The sequence below is a fragment of the Aedes albopictus genome, chromosome 3 (genome assembly GCF_035046485.1).
Source record: "Aedes albopictus strain Foshan chromosome 3, AalbF5, whole genome shotgun sequence".
Lineage (NCBI taxonomy): Eukaryota > Metazoa > Arthropoda > Insecta > Diptera > Culicidae > Aedes > Aedes albopictus.
In genome coordinates this window covers 173,761,199-173,786,114 of record NC_085138.1, presented here as the reverse complement: position 1 = coordinate 173,786,114, position 24,916 = coordinate 173,761,199, and the positions used below count along the sequence as shown (strand labels likewise).

At 39.3% G+C, this 24,916-nt stretch overlaps 2 protein-coding genes across 2 annotated transcripts in view; one reads left to right on the top strand and one right to left on the bottom strand.

Moving 5' to 3' along the window:
- The window catches only part of LOC109433434 (lachesin), a 315,576-nt gene that overhangs the window by 268,577 nt on the left and 22,083 nt on the right, over window positions 1–24,916 (bottom strand). The window contains exon 2 of the mRNA XM_029862736.2: window positions 1,071–1,406. Within this exon, the coding sequence (XP_029718596.1) occupies window positions 1,071–1,406 (336 nt within the window). The remainder of the gene's footprint in view (window positions 1–1,070; window positions 1,407–24,916) is intronic.
- LOC115261302 (uncharacterized) lies at window positions 16,603–17,551 on the top strand. Its single transcript, XM_029862700.2, has 2 exons — window positions 16,603–16,853; window positions 16,923–17,551. Exons 1-2 carry the CDS (start codon window positions 16,848–16,850, stop codon window positions 17,502–17,504), a joined length of 588 nt encoding a protein of 195 aa, XP_029718560.2. The 5' UTR covers window positions 16,603–16,847; the 3' UTR covers window positions 17,505–17,551.

Below are 24,916 nucleotides of genomic sequence, written 5' to 3'. Positions count from 1 at the left end.
TGGAAGACAGCATCAACTATGAACAAGATACAAGAATGTGACGGCGTATTGGCTTGTTACGATCTGGTGGGCAAAAATAATATTTTGGTCGTTATTCTAAAGCTACATCCATCTTAATTTTAAAACTTTCTGCTCAATTTTATTTTGAACACATAATTTGATTTGCGAAGAATTTGACGGAACTTTCGAAAAAAAAACAGCTACGATCAAATCATAATTTTTGACCATCTTTTTGACTATGGATGCTTTGTCAGGCATTGTCTCAGTCAGTTAAGACGTTACGCTAAGAAGAAGATGATCATATATGCTATGTAACCCGTAGTATCAACATTACGGGATGTACAGTATTCAATCCCATGATAATTTTTTTTGAAGTAGATTATCCTGTAACTTTCTGCTACGCATTTTATGCCAACTACAATTTCTAGACTGTGTTTTTTTTTGTGTGGATAAAAAGTTACTAAATCTTGTTTTTGCAGCAAAAAAAACAATATATCTAAATTTGGTGGAAAACAACCGAGAAATAGCAGTGGACTTGAAGTGGTAGCAGGGTATTATAGGAAACCCAACTGAAATTAGTAAGTATGCTGCAGTTGTTTGTCGTACTGCCAATATTTTAGCCGTTTCACACCATGCATTAACCGGTGGATTGAATGGTCTGCTAGATCTTTTCAATTACTGAAACTGAGGTCAACCCCAGCACGAATACCGTTCATACTTCCCTCCACCAATTTTAAATGTCACTGAGCGAGCATGCGACACGACGGTAAAAATCAAGCATTCGTTAAATATAGACACCTGTAAATGGGTTCTATTGATGCAGTGCAGTGCAGTTCAAGTGAATCAGTATTCTGGACATACCGCACAGATATCATTCGGTAACAGGTGGCATTTCCTGACCTGCAAGCGATTTGATTTAATCAGAACTCTTATCCTTGCACGAGCTGTCTATCCAGCATGTCTACCAGCACTATGAATACAATATAGCGTATTACCGGAAAATCACGCCAATTAAACATCATGAATAGGGACGGCAAACGTCAATAAAGCGTACCGATTTGAATACATACCTTGCACATCGATGCATCCGATTTGCTTCTTCATGGGACTGGCGTTGATCTGACACATATAGCAGCCCCGGTCCGATTCGCGGAGTTGCCGTATCCGCAGGCGCCACGTTCGCATGTCTTCGTGCACCACGCTGATCCGGGCATTGTGTGTCACTACGCGGCCCTGCAATGCCAGCACCGTCTGGTCCGATGCTCTCAACCAGCCCACCTTGTAGCGGCCTAGATTTTTCACCGAGCAGGTCAACACAGCCTCCCGCCCCGCCGGAAATGTTACGTTCTGGATTGTGCCTTCGAATTCCGGTTCCGGATCGGCCGGCTGTTGTTGTGAATTGGTTTCTGTAAATATGGATATGGAAATGGTCAGCCAAAAAGCTACTCAAATATTGATATTCAATCAACTTCAAAATAATAGCAAAATGTTCAACATAGGCATTGGCTTCCCCCAGATGCTATCACATGTGGTGGTGAAATATTTGCTATGCATTCAACGTGCTTATTTATTGAGAACTTCACAAATAATAAATTCTCGCATAAAAGAATTCACACAATCTGATGAATGTTGCCGCACACAGCGACACAAGCTATAATTTCTTCTTACATAACCAGGTTCAAAGCACTTTGCTGAACTTAATTTGCATTTTGCATATGCACCACATTGCATTAGCAAACATCGCCCATTGGTCCTTTAGGAGATAAACGCACTGGCAGCTAAGCTTTACGCAAATCGATCGTTAAATTAAGTAATAATCAACCAACATTTTCACGCACTGTTTATACTACATTATCCATATCATGTCCAGTCACATGTAAACATAATGGGTACGGTCCCAAATGGAGGCGTCCTGGAGATTCTCGCGATGATAGTGGAACAAATCCCGATATTAACTATTCATCGATTTCGTGCTTGGTGCAATTACGTAAGCCGAGCTGAAATTTATGCAAATTTTAATCAGAACTAAACATTTCCATAATAAACCCATCCGGGCGTGCAGGGCGCGTTGGCAAAATTGACTTGCCCACGTGGCAATGTCATTATTTAGCTTTCGCTGCAGCGCCCACACGCCTTCGAGCTTAATCGAGCTTACCGGGGCTGAGCTATGGCCCAAGCCAAGAGCATCGCATGGCCCACACGGAATGATGGCAATCCGGCTGTGGTTTATTTTCCGGGGGATGACACCCAATCGCTGTTTGCTTATATTTTGTCCTAATGATTCCGACAAAAATGCAGCCTTAAGGTGAGAATGCATTGGGTACAATTTTAATTGGTTGGTTGCACGTTGGTGTATGCAAAACAAAAATATTAGACTAACACGACAGTTGATGAAAAATAGAAAAAATATATATTTTAAGTTGATTTATATTATCGAATGACTGTCGAATGACTTATCTTTGAATTGATAGATTTTGAAATGTTGCAAAAACTGAACATAGGACCTTTAGGGGTCTTCCAATGGGGCTGTTGGCCCAAAACCAAGCAAAAATATGACTACGTGGTTTATGAGCAGACCCATATAGCTAAAACTGTACACAGATCGAAAAAAGAGTGTTAAATTCGGTGATCATGCAGACAATTGGAGCGTGGGATACCACAGAAGTTAACATGAAAATGTCATAACATGACATGTAAGCTTCCATAATCTTTGACAACCAATGCCATTAACGCCATGCTTTCCCTTTTGCAAGCATATTCCACGTGGCTTCCGAAGTTCAGCTTATGGACGATCATAACCCCAAATTCAGCTTATCATCCTGAGACACCAATTGGCCTCAATACGCCATCATACGCGCATTCCATAGTACCGGAGCCCAGGATGGAGCCTCAAGGTACCCCTACGGTGATGTTGTAGTTTCTCTCGTCTTCATCGGTGCCATAAACTAGTGACGACTACGCAATAGCGGATTCCTATTCGCTCTGGAAATTCGCATCGCACATCTGCATAGCCATTCTGAACCTTGTTCTGAACATATCAGGGCTAGCCTCGATGGCCATCTTGATGGCTATCAGGTATCAGTAGGTCGGCTCCAGAGGCACGTTCTCCTCCATTTGGGAAATTTGTACCACGTATTGATGACTACTTTCGGGATACCGTCCGGACCCGAAGCCTTGCGCAGCATAAGCGCCTACGGCTACGTTATTGCGTCGTTCGTTACGGGGCGACCTCGCTTCGGCTGGGTTGGCCATAGGGAACATGGGACCATGGTTATATATCGTAGCTCGGGATCAACGTTTCCACGTTATTCTGTAGCATTTTTAGGGTATCGATCTGGGGGTGCTGACGCACCCTTCTCTTCTTCTCTTCTTCTTGGCGTAACGTCCTCATTGGGACAAAGCCTGCTTCTCAGCTTAGTGTTCTATGAGCATTTCCACAGTTATTAACTGAGAGCTTCCTCTGCCAATGACCATTTTGCATGCGTATATCGTGTGGCAGGTACGAAGATACTCTATGCCCAAGGAAGTCAAGGAAATTTCCTTTACGAAAAGATCCTGGACTGACCGGGAATCGAACCCGTCACCCTCAGCATGGTCATGCTGAATACCAGTGCGTTTACCGCCTCGGCTATATGGGCTGACGCACCCTTCGTTTTGGCCATGACTACTCTGTATGTATCACCCCAAGGGGCCGTGTTGGCTGTCTGGCAGAGTTTTTTGAAGCACGCCCGCTTACGCCCCTTAATCTCATTGCTCAGTGGCAGGTTAACCGCGCTGTAGGCCTCACGTCGCTCTATTCTACCCTCGTCGGTGCGAACTCTTTGCATCCTCCTTCTAGCTTTTAGGCAGGATGCGCGGGGCTCTGCTATTTCTGGACACCACCAGTAAACCTGTTTGCGTCTATTTTTGGGTAGGGATAACTTTGGCATAGCTGCGTCACATGCACGGCTTAGGGTTTCGAATAGTTCATTGCTGAATAGATGGTCGGTGTTACTCCCCATAAGCAATGCCGGCTTATCAAAACGTGAGGTCAGCCATCCGCGATGACGGTCGATGACCTTCGGCTATGGTCGCCTTCCTTCGTATTTCACCCTGTATTAAATCGCCAGATAGTCATCCATCGTCGACCTTTCAGGTCGAGCTAGGGTTTAGACCCGGGCTCCAGAAGGTCACATCAATGATGGACCCTGCACCGTTACTACTGTAGGTTTTATTTGTCGTCTACGTTCGCGACATCTACGTTCTGTCTAGCCATAGCTTTGTGTGTAGCCCAACCTCTCGCGTTAGTCAAGCGACTACCCTACTCAACCGCCCAGACATTGAAGGCTCCACCGATGACTACAAGACGCAATCCAACTTGTGCGCTTGGTAGCAAATCTAGCATAGACGAGAACTGGTCTATCGGCCACCTAGGGAGAGTATAACAAATGCAGTAGTACACCCGTTGATCTTCGCTATTGCGAAGCCCTCGTGCGACATGGAATTTATTTCCTGGACCGGGAAACGACCGGTTGTACGGATCACCGCTAGCTTGGCCTTGTCCGCTACCTAGTTTCCGTTAGCGCGAGGGATGCGGTATGGGTCCGATAGTAGGGCAATGTCTGTACTTGACTCCAAGACTGACTGCCACAGCAACTGTTGTGCGGCTTCACAGTGGTTCAGGATTACCTAGCTGTGAACCTGCATTTAGTCGGGTGGTACGAACTCCTCGCGTGCCTAGACATTCAGGCCCACCCGTCGTGTAACCCTTGTTCGTCGTGCAAATCAGGCATTTTGGTGCCAATCTGCACTCCCTGGCAATATTGCCTTCCACTCCGCACTTCCCGCAGAGCTGACCAGTCCACTCTGATCTTACCGACTGGAGCCGCCTTAGTCATGGCGACTGCGGGGACCTTGATTATGGCGACCTGCGTACCTGCGGGACCTTTCACGTCTACCTCGCACTGCTGCTCAAGTGCGGCTCCTCTGCGTCGGTGATCTCGTCAAGGATTTTAAACTGGAGAGTCCAAGGGGACGGCAACCTATTTTTTTCACTATGGAGTTTGACAGGTTGGATTGTGCCTCCTTACGTGGAGCATAAATTTATCCTCCAGCCAAAATATTCACCGTGAAATTTGAAAGTTTACCTTTTTACGAGGGATATTAGTGCAAAACACTTGCCTCACATTAGATCACATAGAAGTGTTGATCATGAAAAAGCGGCATAATGGATAATTTTCAATTTGAGAGGGTCAATGTTTAGGTAAAGTTCCTACAGAGAGTGGGAATTGTTTGTGAAAAGACACACAACAACTTTTTCGCAAACATTGATCGCCAAAGTGCGTTATTCCTAATTCTTTCCCGCTGCTGTATTGAGAGAACGTTGGTATTAGTGAGCTCTGGTTGCGCATGATAAGCGGCAACAAAACCAGATCACCATAGCACCCCCGTGGGAGAGTCGCCTCCGTTAGGGCACTCAACTACACGATTTTTCCCAATACCCCTTGAGCTAGTGCATTGTAGAAAGTCTTGACCGCCTCCTTCTTCAGCACTAGCATCATCTCTACACTCCATGGAGTCCTGGTGTACATCCGCACCCAGCGGTTAGAGACGATTTTCCCCTCGCATGACCCTCAGCACCTCGGCGTACGTGTCTGCTTCGGTTTTGAAGTCCAGCGCGTCGCTTCGTTCGCGTTTACGGATGATTTCACTTTTCTCACACGTTTCCTTTTTCCGACAGTAATCCAAGGGTTCTCTCTCCCTTGGTTCGGTTGGCTCCCGTTCCTCTTAGGGTCGACCTCTTGGGGTTTGGCTTCCCTGCCCCTTGCGCGTTTCGCAACCAACTTGGCAGCTTGATTATTTTGGCTTTTCGCTTGTCTTTGCCGGACGCTTTTGGGCCGCATCTCTTCGGCAGGTTTCGACCATGCATCCCGAGCCGTAGGGCGGTTTGACCTCTCCGCTACGGCTCCGCTGCATGGTTTCGTGCTGCATTGTCGCGTTGCCAGTAAAGAGGAAACTGTCCGTTTAGTAGGACCGCTCCTTTTCCAGAGCCAGCGATTTGCGGAGATTCAGCGGGTCCTGTTTCAAGTCCTTGCTGATGGTAGTCCGCCCGGTCATGTAGCCGATCAGCTCGTCCAGCGTCCAGTCCATAATATTATATAGCAGGGGTTACCAAGCATTTTGTGATGGCGACCCCCTTTAAGAATTTATTAGAAAAAAAAATATGAATTAAATAAACGAAACAGAGTTATTTGGATATAGTGGCGTAGCCAGAAATTTAATATGGGAGGGATTTTCAACGATCAATGATACTTTTTATTCAAACTCACATTTCGTAAACAATGATGTACATTCAATTCAAGTCGTAGCTTAGAAATATCGGCGCAGTCAAAAATTTTTTTTTCTGAAAGCGTTTTATTCTGAAAATTTATTCCTCAAATTGTGACTCTTGGAGGTCACAATGTCTCGCTAAATTCCTGGGTTTTCCAACACACTCATATAAATCAGCAAAATTCGTTTTTCTTCCAGAAACTTATTCTGAAATATCCACAACGATAATTTGAGGAACAGCAACAGAATTCATGATTTTTTTTCTTTTTTATTGAATTTTACCAAAAATATAGTATTCTAACCAATACTACTATAAATTTGTTTCAAAAAAATACCTATGGAAACAACATTTTTTTATCAAGTCACAAAAAAAAACTTTCCTTCTTTAACAATTTTAGTAAAAATAAATCTGAAAGAGCATAGCGTAACTAAAATTAACTTTTGCTCTGCCTCAAAAGCAAACTTATGTGTCACTGAAAGATTTTGGGCCGCTGAGCCCAAAATCGGAGTCAGATTTGCTTCAACACGTCACAATTTTGAGCTATAGCTCAATTTGTAGGGCAAAATATGCAATTTTGGGCTTTTTTGACTGCAAACCATTAAGCATGGATTTTTTTTTTAACCAATCCAATCCAATCCAACCAACCATTTTTTTAACTCAATTTGGTCCTATAAATTGAGGTATAGCTCAAAATTGTGACGTGTTGGAGCTAATCTGAGCCCGGATTCGGATTCAGGCCCAAAATCCGTCAGAGAAACATAAGTCTGCTCTTGAGACAAAAAAAAATGTTGCGCTGTGTAAGTATTCACTCAAAATACTAAGAAATCAATTCGATTAAAAACTTCCTAATTTTTAGATTTTAGAGTTCTAAAACATGTAAAGTCTTTAGAAACACTTACAAAATGAAACTTCTGAAAAAAAAACACCACTTTTGCAGCATTTTCGCACCTCTTCCATCCGTTTTCTGACCACTCAGGGAATCACAGGTTTGTACCCATCTCTCATTTTCACGTGTTACTGATTACCCATTTGAAAAAAAAAAACAAAACAAAGTTACAAAATTAAATATTGGTATAATTTGCACAAACAGAATGAAAATTTAAGTTTTTTTAATACACCGCGACCCTCCTGGTCTGGCACTACGGCCCTCCAGGGGAGCACGGACCACCGGTTGGTAACCCGTGATATATAGGGTACATATTTTTTTTCCTTCTAAACCATATGGGGAAAAATCTGCTCAATAGACACCCTAACAGGAAGGTTAGGGTAGTGTGGGGTTAAGGCCGTCTTCTACAACACTACTCTCTCCTCAACCCACAAAAACACATTCCTATGGTTGCCAAACCCTTCGTCTCTCCGAAACCACCAAGAAGGTATTGCTACAGAGAGGGGCTAGAGCACATCGCACCCTTAAGGTTAGCTGCGTAGCCTAGCAGCAACGAACATCGATGACTCGCCCTGGAGAGTCCATCACGGTAACATGCTGGCGCTTAGCCAGTTTCCTGAGTGGTCCTCGCCACTCCTTTTGTCCTCGGAAGGCGGGCAGGGTCATCCCCGCCCGCGCCCAACTGCTTTGCAGACATCAAGAACTGATACCCACGTGCAACCCGATCTGACCTACTGAAGGCAAGGGTATCACTACCCTTCAGGTCCTATCAGCTGCACCAGAAGGTTGCTGACAGCAGGGTCTCCACCTACGCCTACCCTTGCCGGGGACCCGTTTCCAACCGCGGGCTCGGATCCAACCCAGTAGACCGACGCCACGACAGCATCGCTACCGGGACTTCCTCTCCGCGGCCACTTAATCGCTGTAAGGGTCGATCCCGACCGCAGGGCACCGGTATGACCTACGAAGCCAACTTCGAACCCTTGGACCACCTCTTGTACTGCATCTGGATTTGAGACGAGACTCGCGAAGACGGGTTTCTTTTTCTCCACTTTGTTATTTTTTTCTTCTTCCTATCTGTGTTGACATTACGTTTTGGGCTGGTGGTTCAAACACGTACGTGACCGCATCACCTTACATGCAGTGTGACTGAATCCCATTCACGCACAAAATCATGTTGAGGTGAAATTTTGCATCGCCAACAATCTCCACGCAAAGTAATCATTGGAATATTTTGTTTTCAATTTATTTTTGACAGTACAGGAGAAGAAAATGCAGCTCGGAGTGAATTTTGGCTTCAGAATTTATCTCGGATAGCAATACTTTCCTCGTTTTAAGACCAAGCCCACTCATGGGCTCAATCAAGCGTTTTAACGTTAAGTAGAGCCCCGAACAAAGAAGCGAACCGCACCGGTCGCTGCTAAGTAGGGCTCGAAAGCGAAAAGTTTACGTACGGTTCGTAGCAGGGCTTAGAATATAGAGACACGCAAAGTACGGTCTCTATCCGTAGGCTCGTGCGCTCTCTCGCGTTTAGCTCTCTGGGTAGCGTAAAGAGGAGACGAACAGGCCCGAATTAAAGGGGGGGGGGCAAAGGGGGGGCAAAGGGGGCAAGTGCCCCGGGCCCCCCGATCAGGGGGGCCCCCCAAGAACCCTGAAGCACTATATATTTTCTTCATCAAAACATAAAATGCTGTTCCAGAGACGTTTATATTTTATACATGTCCTAGTAGGGTGGGGCTAATTTTAAAAAATGTCTCCGAGATATGATTTCCCATGTGGAAAGTGATCCACTAGTCGAAATAAGTATGCTGTACAAAAATGAGCGATTTCTGTTGACTTTTAGGGGAGGCGCAAAGGGTTTAAGTAAAATTTTTACTAGAACAAACCTCTAAAAAAAATTAAAAATTAATTTTCAAACGTAACATTTCTAGACTAAATCGGTGACTTTAGAACCCAACTGGGCCAAATTTGTGCTCAAAATTGCGATATCTCTACTGGTTTCTGAGATATTTGAAAAAATATGTCGTATTTTGGTATTTTTTGGGTTGGATACCAAAATATGACATTTTTTTTTTCAAATTTCTTGAAAACCATTGGAGATATCGCAATTTTGAGCACAAATTTGGCCCAGTTGGGTTCTAAAATCATCGATTTAGTCTAGAAATTTTATGTTTGAAAATTAATTTTTAAATTTTTTTTGGAGGTTTGTTAAAAATTTTACTTAAACCCTTTGCGCCACCCCTAAATGTCAACAGAAATCGCTCATTTTTGTACAGCATACTTATTTTGACTAGTGGATCACTTTCCACATGGGAAATCATATCCCGGAGATATTTTTTAAAATTAGCCCCACCCTAATGTCCTAGTGTAGTTGTAATTGAGTTCTTTAAGGGTATCCAGATTATTTCATATCTGAATTTTCACTTGAAAATCCAAAGTTTCATAATTTTTGGTATCTTCACATCAATATTATTAGTTTCGTATTTTTTTGATGCCAAAATATGTTACTCTTTCGATTAAGTTAAATAACATTAGGGGGATTCACTTAACAGCGTAAACTGATTAAACGTCGCGATCACCAAGGCAATCTTTGATTATTTTATTCGCAAAATCATGAAACATTTCCAATAAGCAGAAAATCATGGCTTACGCAGCAATTTAAACTGTTTAGTGAGTACCCCTATTATTTTAATTGCTAAGCAATTCAACCGTAGAATTGAAGTGTATTCCCCAGAATGACTTATTCGAGGGATCGGTTTTAATGCTTGGTTGCAGCAAATTCATATCTAGATAGGTATAACAGTATTCAATAGTCAGGTAAAATGAAGAATTTTTTTTTTTTAATTTTGTTTTAAGCGATTTTCTATAAAACCCCATGGAGTTCTTGTTGAATTCAATTGAAAAACTGTTTAAGGACTTAACATTACAAAAAATCGTCTCTATCAAATAACTGCTTAATACCCATCTGCTTCAGTTCGTTGAGGACAGATGTTATCATGGGGAAGAGTAGATAACGATTCCTGGAGATGTTCGAGAAATTCGGGGCAGCTTTGGAAACCTAGTTTTCAAAAACATCTCAGAACAATGTTTTTACAGTGTTATTGCTACAGTTGCCCCCTACAATCCTGACTTTGTTCACTTTTAGAATTTTGCAATTCGAACTGAACGCTAATTTGTAAAATTTTCAGAAATCATTTAAATTCGGATGAAAGTTTAAAATATATGTACGATCTGAATAAGATTACATTTACGCTGTAAACCTGTATGCGAAATCTTGACATTTTAGTATAAATTGTAGCATGCATGTTCGTAACATTTTTTCATTTATTTTAATAATTGGTCGATATTTTGGAGCATTGCAACTGAAGGTTTATAATATTTCATCATAAAAAAAAATAAAAATTCATCATTCGAATGAATAAAACAGTTGAGTGACATAGTTTCTTTCTAAACCACAAAAAAACAGCAAAAAAACAACTAATAAGCAACATTGCAAATAAAACGTTGATGTACGGTTCACATATTGAAAATCTTGTTTTTGGGGGCCCCCTTCATACGGTTTGCCCCGGGCCCCCGAAGCCTAAATCCGGCACTGGAGACGAAAGAACATGAGTATGGATTTTTTGCCAGGTATGTATATAGTTTCTAGAGAATGATTTTCTTGTTTTGTATAGGTAGGAATTTATTTTAGTTTGCATCACATATTTAAAATTTTTCTTTTTACTTACTTTGAAATTTTCAACCAAATAACATCATAGATCGTTACACGAATAACACAACACATTGTCTGACATACAGTTGTGATAGAGTGACAATACAAACGCAGAAAAATAATAGTTTTAAATTGACAAGCTTTGCTTACGTATGTTATGAATAAAGTTTTCCCTTCTTCGCCAATTTCAGGATCATGCATAACGAAAATGTATTGATTTTCTTATAAAAATAGTTACGATTGTTCATAATCACACCTTTGGTTTTTGATTTGGCCGATCGTTTCGAAACTAATATTTGAAGAAATGTATAGTGATTCAGTGAGTTTTGCTATTTTAACACGTACATGTTTGAGCCGGGGTTGCTACGCAGCAAGTAAAGTTTGGTTTCGCACATTTAGAAAAATGTCCAAATAAATAACTCGCGAAGTTCGTTACGACAAGTTCCAAAATTATCGTCATCCGTCGCAGATTCCGGTGAGAAGATGTGCGTATTTTCTAACCCGGAAAGATACCATTTGACGGTAATAAGTGCTTACCACAAGGTTTTCTTTCTTCACTTTCCGGGCTGAGATCCCCCGCTTTGAAAGAGCTGTGCCTCGCCTTTCGTTTTGTAGTGAATATTTCGAAAAAGGCAAAGGAGTTTAGGTTTGATTGCTGTTTTTGAAAATGGTGGTTGTCAGTGGGTGGTTTATTAAATATAATTTTAAAAATATAAATTAAATAAACGAGACATTTGGAAGAAAGTGTGCGAAATGGGTAACTTCACCCTTGTAGAAACAATAAGGCAAAGCAGAAAAAAAATCTGCGAAGATCCCATGCGAATAACACCTATCATACAGAATAGAAGGTTCGACATTAGATCTACAAAAACAACCCAACAATTGGGGAGATCTTTCCAATATTACACTTTTATTCACAGCTCTTTTATCCAAATTTTCATATATTTAAAACATATTCATCAACATGTTATCTGGATCGTTTGGTACAATGTGTCCACGCATCCTTCCTCCCCTGTAAATTCGAGAAGTACCTTGCCGGAAGAAAATATTCTGTACTCCAAGTGTTTCGAAGAATAATCTTTGCGCGTAAATAGAACGCAGTAGACCTGGCCGCTTTGATGCATGTGTCGTATCTATGATATGCTGCAAGCATCAATATTGACAAGAGAAGTAACACGATTGATTACTAAAAATGTAGTCGAGCTGCTAAGTTTCATCAATTAAAATAGGCGGTGTGCAGGACTGCCATATTGTAGGTTCCTCGTTATAGAAAAAGCAAGGTGTTGGATGTTAAAATACATCAGTTGTTGTATGAAGTGCCAAAAAGGAGAGTGGGCTCATTATGTACTTTGACAAATACGCAGTCTACTTCAAGCGCATAGAATCTGCTTCCAACAAAATATTCATATACCAGCATCCAAAAGATCGCAATATATATTAAGATTTCCAATTGATGCTTTGTAACTAAAAGGTTGTGACTGAGTTATATTAGCTGATGTTAAAATACACGTTAATGAAAAAAGGTTACGCAAACTTATCGCAGACTGTTAGAAGACAGCTTGTACTATGACCAGGATTCAAGAATCTTGACCTACGCGAAGTTGTAAAGGAGACAACTACGTTATAAATGTGTTGGAAATGCAAGGGATGTAATTATTCAATAAACCTAATTATTAAAAAAGATGCTCAAAATCTCAAATTCGGATAAATTTCTTGCGAGAAAGGCAACATGGATATCGAAGAGATGGATATTATTTTAGATAAAAATTCAACCTACAAGTCATACAGTAAACAACAAACACATAATTTAAAAAAAAAATTGCTTGAATTCCGAGATTAAATACAATCATACATTATTGAGAAAATAATATCTTTAAACGCACCAAAACTGGTACAAATCTCCAAGGGAATTATTTATTTGAGTTCAATTTTTACTAACTGTTTTCAGTCTTATCCAAAACCCCTTCTTTCAAAATATGAGCACAGATTATTATACTGAATAAGATTTGCAATAACACCATAGAAATACACAAAATATTGCGATGATTTACAGACGTGCAAAAAAACGATGAAACGGATAGAATAGAGACCACCGGTGCGCAAAGGCGACCGATCATTATTTTACTCACATGGAAACAAATGACCGGTGCGAAAATGGGTGGATAACGAAATTAAAAATCGTTAACGACGTGCTGTTGCGTGTGTAGTATTAAGCCCACGAGTGGGCTTGGTCTAAGTAACGCAATCAAACGGGCTACAACTGACAGCTCAGTTGGGCTGCACTTGTCGTTGCTTTTTTTCCTCTTCGCGAGTCTCGTCTCAGATCTGGATTAGCCATTCTCTGAGTCCACGCGCCACCTTCTCTGTAGCTCCCAGACGATATGGGTGATAGCCGCTGCAACGGCGTTCCAGCTAACCTCATACCTAGACATCCTCTGGACCAAATTGTCCGGAGTTGAGTCCTCCCCGCATGTGGATAGGTCCCTATCCACCGGTGGATAGGTCCCCTATCCACCATGGTGGGGCTGCCTTAGGTATAGCTTCCGGTGGAAGAGCATTTTATACTCTGCCGCTGGATGCCAGAACAAACGCTGTTTGAGCCGCACCTCCTTGGTGAACAGACGCTCGAGACGTACCTCCTCAATCTCTTGTGAAGCGGACGTGGTTTGATTTTTTTTGTCTGTATTAACGAGATTTTTAACCCTAGGCTAGTTCATCTCGGGACCCACGCTTTACTTCCCTTCCGAAGGAAGAACCCACATTCTGTGAGTATGTCGGGAGTGGGATTCGATCCCAGGTCCTCGGTGTGATAGTCTTGTGTTCTAACCACCACACCAGGTCCGCCCCCTGTGGTTTGATGGTTAAACGACTCATAAGAAAGTGATCATTCGTCATAAATAATTCCAAAAGTCCCAGTGAAGAAACAGGGGTGTAAGCAGTAGTAAATAACAAAAGTTCCATAAACAAATAGAAAAGTGCATAAATAAATCAAAAGTTTCCATAAATAAATGATTTTTGAGCAATTAAAAACGTCAAAAATGCAATGCATAATTCAACTGTTGCAATAAAAAAAGCCAATTTTCCCACCAAAAAACTTCGAATTTTCCATAAATAAATCCGATTTTTCCATAATAAATTAGAAAATTCACAATAAAAAAATATCGAAAAAGCAATAAATAATTCAAAAAGTGCAATAACAAAAAAATAAATTATCAATAAATGTCAAAAAAACGAGCAATTAACGTAAATGAATTTTGAGCCAAAAATTACATAGACCATGCGGCGAAGCTGCATAGAGGATTGAGGAACTGATGCGGCAGAAGGCCGCCGAAGTTTCCGATATCCGATGCACCGCAACTGCATCGATTCGGTTCTAGGCAAACCACAGATTCAAGAATTTGCCCGGTATAATGCAAACATAGATGTTGTCCCTTTTTTTTAGGTCCGACGAGCGATAGCGAGTTCGGACAGCAAGCAATTGCTCGGTAAATTGCAATCATAGTTACGCAAGCTTTTCAGTCGATTCAGTCATATAAGTGCGATTCAACATTTCACTGTCTCATACTTTTCTGCATTTGTTTTTCATGGGTCATTTCGTCATTTTTTATTGCAATTTTTTGAATTTTTTATTGCTTTTCCGATATTTTTTTTATTGTGAATTTTCTAATTTATTATGGAAAAATCGGATTTATTTATGGAAAATTTGAAGTTATTTGGTGGGAAAATTGGCTTTTTTTATTGCAACAGTTGATTTATTCATTGCATTTTTGACGTTTTTAATTGCTCAAAAATCAATTATTTATGGAAACTTTTGATTTATTTATGCATTTTTCTATTTGTTTATGGAACTTTTGTTGTTTATTACTGCTTACACCCCTGTTTCTTCACCGGGACTTTTCGAATTATTTATGGGAAATTTTGTATTTATTATGGAACGTTTGATTGTCTGCCATCTGGAATCGATGTTTAGGATAGAGACGAACCAGCCAAGGGCTGAAAGTCTCTTTAATAAAGACAAATCAATCAATCAATCAAAATCTGGAATCGAATCCCACTTTAGACATATCGTAATTTCGGGTGAAATTGATCGACATAAGGGTCATTTTTATTTGTCAAAAATTTAAACTTAAAACCATTAGTGAAAATTGATCATCATCTGGCTCAAGGGTTATTGAATGATGAGTTTACATGTTTTACAGACCATTAGTCACATGTTTCTGTATTAAATTCAAAATTTTCCGAAACTGTGTGTTGAGCGAACTTTGTTACCGTAGCAATATCGCAAATGTAATGAATATTCAAATGATTGTTTCTAGCTGCCAAGTACTCGCTAAACTTGATTTCGTCTTCAAAGGTTCTATAAATATTCAAATTTATGCATAAAATCATACTTTTCGGAAGTAATCACATATTTTGTATGAAAATTGCATACTTCCAGGTGTTTTATTGGAATTTACTAAAATTTAAACTTAAATAATTAAAAATTCAGCAAAGTTGTTAAAAGTTTGCACAGCTTTTCGCATTCTATGATGGTTAATTCAGGTGAAAAAAAAATACTGACTGATTAATTTCAACCCGAAAGTAAAATTTTTGATTTTTTTAACCCTCGAGCAGTCGCATCTTTGACTACCTACAGCGTCGCCGCGCTCACACTGTGTACCACATGCGTGCATTTTTCATGGTGCGTGTACTCAGTACCAGGGATGGGAACACTCACTTGCAAAGAGTTACACTCACTTCCTATTTTCTCAGCTCAGAAGCGTACAATCAACTATGTATGGACGACTTTTGCCTTGTGATTTTGTCTAAAACTTTGCCGAATAGAGTAGGGGTCGCACATAAATCCCAAAGTAGTGACAGAGCTGTGAAAGCGACTCTCCACGAGGTGAGTGTAATTTACATTCACCTCGTGGAGACTTGCCTTCGCAGCTCCCTCACGACTTCAATATGCATGTGCGACTCCTACTCTATTCGGCAAACTTTTGTACAAAACCACCAGGCAAAAGTCGTCCATACATCGTTTTTTGATTGCACGCTTCTGAGGTGAGAAAACTGCAAGTGAGTGTTCCTATTTTTGCAAGTGAGTGTTCTCATCCTTGCTCAGTACCCGACGCGACCGCTCCCAGGTTAATTTTTAATGACATTTATTATAATAAAATGATTTGCAGTAAAAGTTTTAACCTCGTTGGCTGATAAAAACCATGGACGTACTAGTTTTAAACCATTGAGTTTAACCATAACTGTAATTATAAAAAAATTAGGCGCCGAAAACTGGGAAAAGTGATCAATTTCACCCGAAATCACGATACTTACAAAATGTGAGTTCTTCTCTTGGAAATATCGTAAAGCGTGGGTCCTGAGATAAACTAGCCCCAGGTTAAAAATCTCGTTGATAAAGATAAAAAAGTACCCTTCTCTTTAATTGTATATCACCAATTAATGCCGATTTTCTTTTAGTTTATAGTTACAACTTCCTTCAGAATTAATCTAAAGCTTAATTCTGAAGGAAGCTAATTAATACATTAGTGCAATTCTAGGAATTTTTAAAAATACGTTTAAATGTGACTCTAAAATGTAACAACTTCAAATGTCAGAAGTGATGACAACGTTGTGATGCATTGATTGAGTTGATGATAAAACGAAGCTTTAACACATTGTTTCGAAAACTTTTTCGGATGAACTGATTCTCTTGTCGACACCGAAAACATGTGCCATGCTCCATTGATTCCTGCTTTAATTTGCTACGATTTCATCACTATAGGCTGTTAGCGAGAGTATAGTGGGTGAGATAAGCTGCGACTTTATGACGAGAAGCAGCGAATTAGGTGTACGAAAAGCAAAGGAAAGGTGAATCGAAAGTATAAAAACTCATAGTTATCAAAGTTCAACCGTCATACAGTTGTGATCGGTTTTTCATCATACATCTCGAAAAGGCAAACATGAAGGTAAGGAACGTTTATAAACATCTTTATCTGAAGATATTGATATAGCGTCGTTTGATATAATCATTACAGGCGTTCATTGTGTTATCCGTGGCTTTGGCCATTGTGAGTTGTACGGTAGTCGATGATTCCAATACAGTTGAGCGGGACCATTGGGACGAGAGGTTGGAAAATGAAGACGACAAATATGACCGCCATGAGCACCATAACAGCTACGGTGTGGACAATCAACATTATTATTTGAGCCATGACGAGCAACATGATAGCGAATTGAAAAAAACAGTGAAGCACATCGTTACGAAAGCGGTCCCAGTTCCTTATCCAGTTGAAGTAGAGAAGCAAATCCCAGTGCACGTTAACGTCCCATATCCAGTTGAAACCGAGAAGAAGGTTCCAATTGTGGTCGAGAAGAAGTATCCCGTATACGTCGAGAAAAAAGTGCCAGTTCATGTGGATCGCCCAGTACCATATCAAGTGAAAGTGGAAGTTCCAGTTCACGAAAAGGAATACATTGAAGTCCCCAAACCGTACGAAGTTCATGTCGAAAAGCCTTATCCAGTTTACATGAACTACCCTGTTTATATCGAAAAGCCGGTTCCATTTACAGTGCTCGTGAAAAAACACGAGAAAAAACCATTCTGGTGGTTCAGCTGAGTAGACGACATAACTGATTGTTTTAAATAAATAAGTATAAAACGAAAGTATTGATCTATGTGTAGTTAAAACTTTGTAGGTGAACCCTACATTTCAATGGGATTTGTGAAACTAATTTCGGTCCCAATACCTAAACCCCCACCTTATCAATGCTCCCAAAGTTGAACAAACTAATCTCACTTGGTAAATTGCTTTTGCGCTACCCTCCAATCCAGATTCTCTATTTTCACACGTTTTGGTTCCTGTCACATTCAATTCCGCTGCGAATTGAAACTGTAGGTATTGTCTGTCTCCTAAATTCAGAATTACCATGTTAACCTGTAAAAGAGTTGTCAGTTTCAAAAACCACCAGTGGCTTTGGTTTGTGATTACTTGCCTTGCCTCTATACTCTACGGTGCATTTAAATTTTCTAGTGGAATAAATATATTTGCCTGACTCAGGGCTTCCGGCAGCCGAGCCTTCAGTCGTGGTCTTCAAGAAGGGGGAGGAATACGAGAGTAAGGTAAAGGGTGGCTACCACATGGGCGCCTTGCATGCCGCCACTTTATCCCCAGGAAAGTGCTACTATACGTTATATAGACCGTGCAAGTCCAGAATGTGCGCTGCTGCAGCACGGTCGGTAAGAGCATATGGAGTCCGAATCGCTAGAAACAGATATGGACAGAAATAAAAAGAATTCAACCACTCATTTTGCCCTCACGAGCACAGGGGTATGTTTTATGTATGTATGAAATTTAAATAAGACTGACTTTTGCTGATGTCTGCGCTTCCATCGTATCGTCCATCCGGTTGGTCGTTCCACAATGTTTTGAGCTTGGCCTTTATGGAAATAGGACAAACCGTTCCCACACCAGCCCGAATTGCTCAAATGACAGGTTATTAAATGCGATTCAAGAAGCTTAAAGCTGATTGACGAAATGGAGGATAATTGTTAACCTAAGAAATGCACTGAACGACACATCAATGCTTTAATTTTTTGTTCTCTGATAGGTCGTAAAATAAAAGATTACGGTTGGTACATAACTTCCAAATCCACACGAAATAACAAAATTATAACAAGTTGTGCTATTTCCTCTATGTTATGGGATTATGGTACAAAGATTGCAACAGAACTTGTAGCCCCGTAACGTGGGTAGATCACCTTATAAGGGGCTGTCCATTAATTACGTAAGGGTTTATGGGGGGAGCGGGGGTTTGAGAAATCTTACGCGCCATACAAAAATTTTTGGGTTCTCATACAAAAAATCTTACAACGGGGGGAGGGGGTGTCAGAAAATCGCCAAAATTCCCTTAAGTAATTAATGGACAGCCCCTAATGGTGCGTTACGGCGTGAGATCTACCATAACAAATTTTGATCTTGTAATTTTTTAGCTTTGTTATTTGAATGCAGGAAAATTCCAAGATCACAATTTGGTCTATTTTTTTTTTATATTATGTTTTTCATTGTTAATAAACCATTTGTTTCAGGAGGATACAGGTATTTTTTGTCTACGTCTAGAGGGATTTATTTCCGAAAATTTTGTAACTGTTGTGAGCATATCACCGTTTAAAACTATTTTCTATTTCAGATGTACAAGTGGGCAATAGTATGGGACACACATCAAATTCTCGCTCCAGTCGACTTTTTTGATTCCATTTAGGTCCCATATGAACTGTGCAAAATTTCAGCGCAATCGGTGAAACTATAATTTAGCGCAAGCGGTTCAAAGTTTGCATAGGATTTACTATGGGAAAAGTTACACTTTCAGATAAAAAATCCCAGAGGTCGCCCCTTGTCTCCTTAATTCAAATCGATCAACGTTTCTTGTAGAAAAATCATTTATGAAACTTTCCTTCGAAGACCGCAAAACAATTGGATGCTTGTGAAAAAAGTTATTGATTTATTACCGATTAGTGATCCAACGAACGGCTTTTTGTTTTGTTTTATTAGCAGCACTGTAGCTGCTGCCTTGGCTGCTGCTGTTTCTGGGGGTGGTGATGCCTCCCGCCACCCCATGCAACAACGGCAGCAGCAGTGCTGCTGATGAAACAAAACAAAAAGCCGTTCGTTGGATCACTAACCGGTAATAAATCAATAACTTTTTCCACAAGCATCCAATTGTTTTGCGGTCTTCGAAGGAAAGTTTCATAAATGATTATTCTACAAGAAGCATTGATCGATTTGAATTAAAGAGACAAAGGGCGACCTCTGGGATTTTTTATCTGAAAGTGTAACTTTTCCCATAGTAAATCCTATGCAAACTTTGAACCGCTTGCGCTAAATTATAGTTTCACCGATTGCGCTGAAATTTTGTACAGCTCATATGGGACCTAAATGGGGTCTAAAATGTCAACTGGAGCGAGGATTTATTTTTTCCATACAAGCGTGTCCCATACTAGTGGGCAACCCTGCGGTCGAGACGACGAAACATCCTTCTTATTTTTGAAGGGTCAAGATCGCCATATCATACGGTGGCGGGTAAACCACGTTGTCCGCGTCGTTTTTCTCGAGCCGAGTCGCAATGTCGCGGGTGTAAATGGGTTTTTTTTTGTTTCATTTATTTTTTTTTTTGAAAAATCGAGATTTTTTTTTTGTTTTGTTTAACGTGATTTTTTGTTATTTTTTTTTTCTTTTGTAATTTCTCGAGCCGCCTATTTTTTTCTCGCTTTTTAAACATTCATTGCAAAGTTCCGATGACCCTGGAGGGATCGGTTTTGCTTGTGTCTCGCACTGAGCTGAAACATATTTATTTATACACTGAAAAAATCTTTTGATTTTATTTTCGTTCAACTCGTTTTAAGTGATTTTTTTATACATTATGATGTTTTTTTTTCGTTGTTTTCGCGTTTTTTTTATGTAAATTGAGGTTTTCTTTTCTCGGACCGCCAACCTTTTTTTCTTTTTTTTCACGCGTTCCAAACATTTATTGTAATGTTCCGATGACCCTGTAGGGATCGGTTCTGCTTGGGCCTCTCACTGAGCAGAAACATAATTATTTAAACAATAAATAGAAAAAAAAAACAATCTCTTTTGATTGCCGGCTTTCAAAAGATTAAATTTTAACCATATAAACAATCAATGCCGTGGGTCCATCGCCAGCTTTTCAGGCGAATCCATGACCTACATAATACACCTCCCAACCACCCACTCCGTAGTACTTATGGGAGTATCACTGAGTCGGAGGCCTCTTAAATAAGTGCTTCAACATTTCCTTCCCCTATCCCAAGTTACGGTAAAGATGGGCATGGCCGGGAATAATGACATTTGTGCTTTTGGTATGCTTGCATAAGATTAGAGCAAAGTAAACTCCCCGGCTTTGTTCCGAAAAGCAATCCGAGCAAGATTAGCAAAAGGTACATGAATGTTGTTAGTATCCAATCTACGAAGTATACCGTAACTACGCTAACGCTAACGCTAACAAAGATTGCAACAGAACTTGTACCGTTAGCAGTTTAAATCACATAAGCTCTAGCAAAATGTCTTCCAACCTGAAGAGCAAATAAAAATATGTTGCAGTTCTAATAAACAACTGAGCACAAAGTAACAAGGAACATTTAATACATTGCACTCCTGTACACTTTATGGGTTCCATTTTATTTTTGCTTATCAACCATGCAAAAGTTCAGCTCGGTCGGAGAAATTATATTTAGGCGAAACTGGAAACATTCCCTTACTTTTTATTTTTTTGATTTTTTATTAAATAACAAAGCAATATTTTCAAAATCGGTTTGCGTACGCAGTTAGAGGAAGGATTTTGGCACAAATTTCCTAAATGGAGGAGAACGTTCCTCTGGAGCCGACCTACTGATAGAGGAAGGATCAAGGTATCTCCTAATTTTTGTCAGGTGGAAAATGTTTTTCAATTTTAGGGAAACCGTTTTTGAATAAATTTTCAAAAAATATGGTTTTTGAAAAATAAAAATTTAACACCTGAAAAAAATCCAGGAGATAGGTCGATCCCACAGTTAGAGGTGTATGAAAACCGATTTTGAAAATATTGCTTCGTTATTTAGTAAAAAAAATCAAAAGCCAATAAAATAGAAAAACCGTCCAGTTTCGCCTTAAGCGCAAGCCGTTCATACCTACTGTTAACTATGGGGAGAATAACTTTTGCAAACAAAAATCATCCTCAACACAAAGAAAGGTCACCCCTTAAGCTTGTTTTTTAGCTTAGCTTAGACTGACTGTACATTAGGCTGCGGCTTATTTTTCAAAAGTTATTGGAACCTGGAATTCGTAAGCACCTCTGGATTCAAATGACATAAATAGAGAAACCTCTGAAATTGAGCCAAAAATATTGAGATTTAGAGGTGGCGCAATCGCCACAAAGTTCAATTTTCGAGTATTAAAAAGGTGTTTTCACTTGACATGACTTTCTCAATTTTCAACCGATCTTCAACCTTTGTTATGAATTCCAAATAAACTCGTAGAACATTATTTTTCCCAAAGTAACGCGAAATATGAGTTTTTGAAGATCTAATTTATTGTTTCTTCTTTTTACAAAAAAATAACTTCAGAGCCCGATAACTTTTCAACCGGGTGACCAATTTCAAATTTTTTAGCTTGCTTTTGTAGATATTTCTGTTGCCTATCTTCGTCCCAAACAAACTATTCATCAAAGTAGTCATTTTTATGATACTTTTCACAAAAAACTGCCATAACATGCCTTAAAATTTGATTTTTATGCAAAATTGGAATTTTTGACGATAATTTGCATTTTTTCCAAACCAGATACTTAGCATCATATTGAGGGATATGGAACACATTGGAGGATTTTTTTTTCAAACTTTATTTCCACGCATTTAGAACATGATAATATTTTTTGATTTAGAACACTCCATCAACTAAAGATTTAGGCTTCTATATGATTATTTATAGTAAATCTTTCACTTTTAGCCCGGAACTAAACATGAAAATAAATAAAAAATTTCCAAAATTCTAATTTTTCCAATAAAATACGTGTTTTTAAACGGTTTTTGGTATTGATTTATTTTGAAACGATTTTACAGGCACAGTTTATTCACCGCATTCTTAGGCAACAAAAATATCTACAGAAGAAAGCTAAAAAATTTGAAATAGGTAAACGATTAAAAAGTTATAGGACTCTTAAGTTTTTTTTTTTGTAAAATGAAGAAAAAAATAAACTAGATCGCAAAAACTCATATTTTGCGTGACTGTGGGAAAATTTAATGTTCTATGAGTTTATTCGATATTAGAGGTTTCTCTTTTTGTGTCATTTGAATTCAGAAGAACGTACGAATTCCAGATTTTAACAACTTTTGGAAAATAAGCCGCAGCCTACTGTACATGTCAATGCACAGTGGTCCACGAACCAGATTTACGAACCATTCAGCGCCTTCAAATGTGTTTTTAGACAAATATGGTCCTCTTCAAAGTTTTACCTAATAATAAGGCCCTCTTTCCAAAGTGCATGGAAATTAGGGTGGCCCATATTTTTAAAGAAAAAGGAAACCAAACTTTTTTATTTGCATGATTAACTATATACATTCTTCGGAAAAGTTGTAGATCCATCAATTTTGAGCAAGTTTGCTGAAGACAGTTTTTGTGTAGCGTCAAAATTGATCGATCTAGAGATATTTTCCTGAATAAGCTTAGGGTGGTTCAATAAAAAACGGTTTCCTGGCATTAACTTTTTCAGTTTCGATTTTTTATCAAAGTCGCCCAAGAAACACTTGTAGAGCATTTGAAACGCGTCGTTTCGGGCTCTTAGATGGTCGTTATCTCTTTTGGTTCAATAGTTACAGGTGTTTTTCTAAAAAAAATCATAGTTTTTTGAAAAAGTGATATGACGGGTTGGGGCAAACATAAAAAATATCTTTTGCCCGCATTCCAAAGAAGAAATATTATTATAAAACATATAAAAACAACTAGAGAGGTGTTATTTTGTAACTCAAGAAAAATATAGTAGAAAAGTGGCTAAATTAAAAAAAAAAAAAAAAAAAAAAGACACTACACCGTCTTCAGCCAAAGGCTGCACAGACTGAACATTACATACATGAGACAACGGACAACACACTGAACACCCAGTGGCCCAATGGAGAATTTTCCGTTTGACGAAAAGTTTTCCCCGACTGGAGCGGGAATCGAACCCGCACTCCGAGGCTTACGAAACGCCTAGACGACTGACGCCGCTAACCGCACGGCCACGAAGCCCACATTTTCTAGAATTTTCTAGAAAATCATCAATATTTTTTGAACGGAATGACGTAGCAACATTCTCTGTAGGGCTTCCAAATTCCCCGGGATTCAGCTTCCCGGGAAACGGGAAAAAATATTACTATTTCCCGGGATTTCCCGGGATTTGAGAGAATTTTATTTTTAAGCGAAAAATGTATTTATTTTAAAGAAAATCGTTAATCAGATATAATATTTTCCCGTTTCCTATTATAGACTGTGCACAATTCATCAAATTTCACGATAAGAAAATTCATATTTTACCATCAATGCATTTCGAGTACGAGCTCAACTAGCATTATACAATGAAATTTTGGTTTGAAATAAACTATAATCCACGGTCTGCCAAAGAAAAAAATGAAAAAAAAACTTCGGTGAAGGATTTCGAAGTCAAAGTAAAGAGGTACAATGGTAAAAGCCCAATGAAGCCCAATAATGGCTCAATATGTGCTATTATCTGATCGTCTAATTAGCAAGAGCTGTATGAGGCTATTGCACCATGATCAAGTTGCAATGTACAAATTGATTTGTTCCTAAATAGTTAGGCAGTCATTAAGACCTTGTAAAAAGTCAGCTATACATAGAACTCTGACTGTGTTGCGTCCAGAGAGTAAAAAATTCGAAGATTGAAAGTGAAGATTGACATTCTCATTTTTTCATTCGTGTTCGGTCACATTCATTGTCAGCTGAATGCCTCTCTTTTTTCATTCAATTCTCTGTCACGAATATTTTTTCGCACGTCGTAAAATGTCCAATTTCTGTTAACAGACGCACAATCCGACTTAATGGACAAATAGAGAACATAATTAATATTCTAATTAACTACTATACACAAGTTTTGAGGTTATTGGAAGTATAATCGGGTGTTACGGTCCAGTTTTATTTCTCAGTGAAAATTGTCAGTGACAGAAAAATGAATGAATAGGTGAAAAAATTCATTCACCAAAATGAATTTTATTTTGATCCCTCAGTTGAGAATCTTCAAAATTCACGTTGAATTTCACTCATTGAAAATGAAAATTTTAAACTCTGGTTGCGTCTTACATGCAATATGGTTGGTGGTGGAGCTAAAGGATGAAACCCATACTTTGAAGCAGTATTAAAAAAAAAAGAAGAATCGTAGTCGGTTGAAATCAGTTTCAATGCATTCATATTATTAAGAGGATGTTATCTGCGTAAGCTTTCCGTTAAGCTCGAATGATAACATCAACATAAATAACATCTGCATAGAGGTC